This window comes from Aplysia californica, unplaced genomic scaffold (assembly GCF_000002075.1).
Source record: "Aplysia californica isolate F4 #8 unplaced genomic scaffold, AplCal3.0 scaffold00060, whole genome shotgun sequence".
Lineage (NCBI taxonomy): Eukaryota > Metazoa > Mollusca > Gastropoda > Aplysiida > Aplysiidae > Aplysia > Aplysia californica.
In genome coordinates this window covers 1,652,730-1,658,550 of record NW_004797330.1, presented here as the reverse complement: position 1 = coordinate 1,658,550, position 5,821 = coordinate 1,652,730, and the positions used below count along the sequence as shown (strand labels likewise).

Below are 5,821 nucleotides of genomic sequence, written 5' to 3'. Positions count from 1 at the left end.
AGATGAGAGACCGACTGAGCGTTTTGCTGTGGCCTGCACGTCAGTTTTATCTCAGTGACCAGTGGGGAAGGACACAGTGTTGGATGTTGTTGAAGTTTTCTTTTTTTTTTCCTTCGAAAACGGAGTAAAAAGACTAACGTTTGTTTGTTGAAGGGAACAGATTTCTCACAGGACGGAGTTATTGATTCCATATTGCTGTTTGAATTTCTTTAACTCAGTGGAATGCAGAAGACTAAGTTTCGCATCTTTTGTTGAAGACAAGAGGCTACAAGTAGCAAAGTGCGCGTATTATGAACAAACTGAAAGCCCCGAGTCAAAGTATCCTGAAGTAAATAATCATTTACATGTCATATGCTGCCACCGCTAGAAACAAAAGTTATTTTAGGTCAAAAAGTAAAGCCATTGTTGCCCCTACCATTTCGAGAAACAGAATTGTCTATTTTGTTGTAATGTTTTTCACATAGAGAAAAATCTATAGCGGCGAGTACGAGGTAACTTGGTCGCTTTTAAGCACAAGAGGGCTGTCCCGAAAAATGTTGTTTTGAGAAAATCGAAGGTAAAGTTTTTGGGCCCTTGTTCATTTTCTTTAAAAGACAAGGAGAGTTTTCTCTATAAACAAACAAATATACACACCAATGAAACCAAACTTCTCCTTTAGGTAGGGCAATACCCATTTTTGGTGTAGGTCAAGATTTTTGGAAAATCCTGAAATCTGGATTAGCCCGCTGGTCCTTAAAAGCGACCAATTAGCAAATTATATCAACTTGAGAGCAAAAGCAAAAAACGCACATACATTTTAATGTTCAATTATTCTGCAAGAGAATTACTGTTGTGCTCGTGAAAAAAAATCAGTGGAAAACTAGTTGAACTCGGAATTCTACCATTTTGATGTGGTACGGATTTTGAAAAAAAAGTAAAGTAACATTTTTTAATGTGGTACGGATTTAGAGAAAAAGTAAAGTAACATTTTTTATGTGGTAAGGATTTCGAAAAAAAAGTAAAGTAACATTTCTTATGTGGTACAGATTTAGAAAAATAATAAAGTAACATTTTTTGATGTGGTACGGATTTAGAAAAAAAAGTAAAGTAACATTTTTTACTCGTGATCCATTGATGGATTAGTGTGCTCAGTTGGGACGGAAAAGAAGGACGGAATTTTCACCGTCTCCAGTCCACTGATGTCTGTTGTGAAAGAGATGTTAACTTACGGTCGTCGGTCACACACTGCATTGCCCTCGGCAATTTCTGTATGAACACACCAATCTAGATTTCTGGATCTTCAAACCCGAACTAAATAATAAAAATATCAATTGTAGAAGTTGGGATTCGAAAAGAAACCCCCAAATAGCGAGCTGAACCCCTTTGTTGGGTATCCGGATACCGCCAGTATGACCATCTCTAGGCATCCTTCTCTCTTGAACCGAAGCTCCTCATTCGGGTCCAGAGTGCAGTCTTACAGCAGAATCGGATCAACTAGAGGATACAATTCGGTTCCAAGATTCGCTTCCTCTGAAGGATTTGGCTCCTCGGGTGGATTCAGTTCGGTTGACAGAGCCGGAGCGGGGAATGCCTTTGGATCAGTCAGCGATCTCCGGTCGGGGGAGAGATTCGGATCTGCTGGTAGTCATGGATTGTCTGACGGATTCAGATCCGGTACCGGATTCTGTTCCTCCGGAGAACTGGGTTCGAGCGGCTTGCTGCCGTATAACGAGCACGTTGATTACCAACACTCATACAAAAAGTCACAACAGATGAGGCATGTCTCTTTCATTGATTATGAGGTAGGATCACGTGACCTGCATTGAGATCTCCTAGGGTGCTGCATGTTTTGTAACGACCAAGACAAATACCTCCCTGGGAGATGAATAAAGATTGTCGTTGTCATTGTCAATGTATTATACAGACGCGTGTCTTATGGCTGTGGTATTGATAATAAATATTTAAGTTAACAGAGAAATCGAAAGATCGATAAATCATTAGATAAAGAGAGAGGGACAGAGACAGACAGACAGACAGACAGACAGACAGACAGACAGACAGACAGACAGACAGACAGACAAACAGACAAGGACAGAGACAGGCAGACAGAGCTAGACAGAAAGAAAGAGAGATAAAGCCGAGAGAGAATTCAGCGTAATAATAGGGACACACACACACACACACACACACACACACACACACACACACACACACACACACACACACACACACCCACCCGCACACACAGATAGAGAGAGAGAGAGAGAGAGAGATAGAGAGAGAGAGAGAGAGAGAGAGAGAGAGAGAAGAGAGAGAGAGGTGTTAGTAGAGAGTAGCATACACAAAAAAGAGGAAGGGTAGAAAAGGGCGATGGGGGTTTAATGGGACAGAAGGAACAAACTACACCAGGGCACCCGCCAACAATCTTTGTCTTTGAGCACTCAATCCTGATTCTTTCAAATGTCAGCTGAAGTCGTTTCTGTTGTTAAATTAATAAGATGAATATTTGGATTAATTTTCTTTTAGTCAGAACGCAACTTTTTATGTTACTGTTGTATGTTGTACTGTATTATAAAGCGCTCAGAGCCTGTGTACTTTAACCGAGTTTGAGCGCTATATACATGTCATTTATTATTATTATTGTTATTATTATTATTATTATTATTATTATTATTATTATTATTATTATTATTATTATTATTATTATTATTATTATTATTATTATTATTATTATTATTATTATTATTATTTGTTTTCAGCTCACCACCGTTTACAACAAAAACAACAACGACGACAATAACAATGTCAACAACAACAACAATGTTAACCTGGACGACACCGCATCCACCATTACGTCACTGGCCTCCAACGCCGCGCCCACTTTTCACCTGGTGCGCAAGTCTTCCATCCACGCCCCCCGCATCGAAGCTCCGCCCGTTGACCAGCTCAAGGTGGACATCTATAGCGTGGGGGTCATCATGGAGAGTAAGGTGAGACGATGGGGGAACGTAGAATGAAAGTACCCAACTACTTACTAACTTACTTACTTACTTACTAACCGTTACGCCACCTGGCGTTTAGGGCAGCAACAAAAAAGGATCTCCAGCTCTGTTTGAGAGTACCCAAACAATGTAATAAATGAATGGAGATCTATGGTCGTTGATATCTGCTGTCATAGAGAGTGAAAGATCGTGTCAGTATGTTAGTGCTTTAGCGCCTATAAATGGCTGCTTGCACTAAGTATGCTTCCCAGCAAGTTGAGATTGTTTCAAAATGCTCTCAGGTCTGCTGGGGTAAAAGTATAGATTGTAAAGCGCTTAGAGTTTGTATTGAGCAGGGATTTACGCTATACAAATGTTATCTATTATTATTATTATTATTATTATTATTATTATTATTATTATTATTATTATTATTATTATTATTATTATTATAATCATCATTATTATCTAGCACTGACTTGGTGATGATGGCAAAATGTCTTTATTGGCGGAGAAGAGCGAGAAGGACATTGAGGAGAAGGAGAAGGAAGAGAAGGAGGGGTGGAGGAGGAGGGGGGAGGAGGAAGAGGTGAGGAGGAGGGGGAGGAGGGGAAGAGGAGGGGAGCAGAGAAGGGAGGTGGAGGAAGGAGGTGGATGAAGAGAAGGGAGTGGTGGAGGAGGAGGGAGAGATGGAGGAAGTGGAGGAGGAGGAAAGTAGGGCCTTGGGAAATATGTAGGGAACGCGGCGAATATCTCATAGAACTGAACAGAGATTGTATTTATTCCAAATAATAAAGACGACGGCATGATGACGATGAGTACATGTATATATCAACTGTGCGAAGTGCGAAAGTGTGGGGGCTCCATAGCCTCAAGTAATGTCAAGCAAGCGTCGGTGACACGGGGATCAGATGGGTGGTCACTGGGGTGTGTCCTTGAGCAAGACACCCCAACCTTAGCTCAAAATACAGGGCGCTGCACAGTGGCGACCGATAATGGCATTGTTTGTAAACTCTTCTGTATTTGTGTAATAGTGTGTATTTATTATGTATGTATTTATCCATGTATGTATTTATGTATGTACGTATTTATAATTATGTCTTCATGTATGTATATTTGCCATTGTCAAACAAAGTGCCCTTCTGGGACAAATAGACGTGTCATTTATTATTATTATTTATTATTATTATTATTATTATTATCATCATTATTATTATTATTATTATTATTATTATTATTATTATTATTATTATTATTATTATACATAAATGACCATTACAAACGGGATTGTTACTTTGTGTTTCCATAGATGACCGGAGCCTTTGACCCCGAAAAGCTTAAGGTCGAGGCCGTGGCCCCTAGCGGAAGGGTCATCAAGATTTCCGGAGATGGCCAGTATGCCGCTCAGTTCAACGCGGATGAAATTGGTGAGCTTCTGTCAGAATATCCGCCATAATTGTGAGGCAGCGTGGTGTAATCAGGCGCACGTCAAAATAAAGAAATCGGAGAAACAGGCATTTTTCTGTCGGTTGGGAAATGTTTATCAAATTTTTGTAGTTTTTTTTTTTTTTACTTAACCTCTTTGTCGTCCATAAAAAAACACATCTCCAGGTTAATTTTACTGAAAACATTGATTAACGGCATAAATTAATATGTCATTTTTCAATTTTCAAAGACTCTTTAGCTATTGGAGTTGCCAAACTTTGGCGGCCATTTTCTCGCTAATTTCACCACTGAAACCAGGCAACCTCGCATCCTTCAATCGCAAATATCGTGAGTTCTATTCAAGATAAATGGATATTTCTTTCATTGGAGACAAGGCAAGTAAATCAGCTGTCAGATGATACCAATACCTCTGTGTCAAGACGCGGTGGGATCAGGCGCTCGTCATTTTTGGGGCATGTGGAGTTATTGGTATCATCTTAAAGCTTGTCTATTTGCCATGCTTTTAAAGAAAACAATATCCATTTATCTTGGATAGAAGTCAAGATATTGGTGATTGAAGGAGATAGGGGCGCTTGGTTTCAGAGGTAAAATTAGCGGGGAAAATAATTTATGTATATATAATGTTTCGCGGGTTAGTTGGCGGGTGCTCTGGTGTGGCTGCTCCTATTGTATCAAACTTCTGGTGTCGTTCTCTCTCCTCCTCCTTTTCTGTGTATGTTACTCTCTAGTGATAAGTTTAATATTCGGCACTCATATTATGACCTATTTGTTTTTCAAATGCCACAAACGCTTGCTAATCTTATCAACCATCTTGTATAAGTATTCTTACGGCCTTAGACCATGCATCAGAATAACATTGAGTGTGTATCTAGCTTAAGATTATTATTGTTTATATTGCTGCTCATTTATATTATGCCTGTGATTGTAAGCCTGAGTGTGTGTGCATGTGTGTGTGTGTGTGTGTGTGTGTGTGTGTGTGTGTGTGTGTGTATACACGTGGTGAAACATCAAACCAATGTGCCAGGATCTGGACATTAAAGATGTATTTTATCTTATCTTATTTATCTTAAATCTGAAAAAAGTTATTTGTTTCGTTTCTTGTTTTCTTCAACTTTTTCGACTTGTAGGAAGATGGAAGGTGTCCATGTACTACGACGGAAGGTTCATGGACGGGTGTCCCATCGACGTGTGTGACCCCTCACAGGTCAAGGTCAAGGAGCTACAGGGTGGCCATGTTGGCAAGAACAATATCTTTTTCGGTAAGTTTGTGGAAAGACTTTTACACCAACAGTGCGGTTGTTTTTCCATGTTTTTGGCTTCTGTGCACAAAGTTTGTGCTTATGTTGGTGATTGTTGTTGTTGTTGTTTGTTGCTTGTTCTTATTGTTGTTTTTTTTGGGTGTTTTTTTTTTGGGG

General features: G+C 39.6%; 1 protein-coding gene across 1 annotated transcript in view; it reads left to right on the top strand.

The window, feature by feature from the left end:
• Nucleotides 1-5,821, top strand: part of LOC101859083 (filamin-C) — a gene marked incomplete at its 3' end in the record, with an annotated part of 63,385 nt that overhangs the window by 39,799 nt on the left and 17,765 nt on the right. The window contains 3 exon segments of the mRNA XM_013079702.2: nucleotides 2,739-2,969; nucleotides 4,270-4,387; nucleotides 5,534-5,665. Of these exon segments, the coding sequence (XP_012935156.2) occupies nucleotides 2,739-2,969; nucleotides 4,270-4,387; nucleotides 5,534-5,665 (481 nt within the window).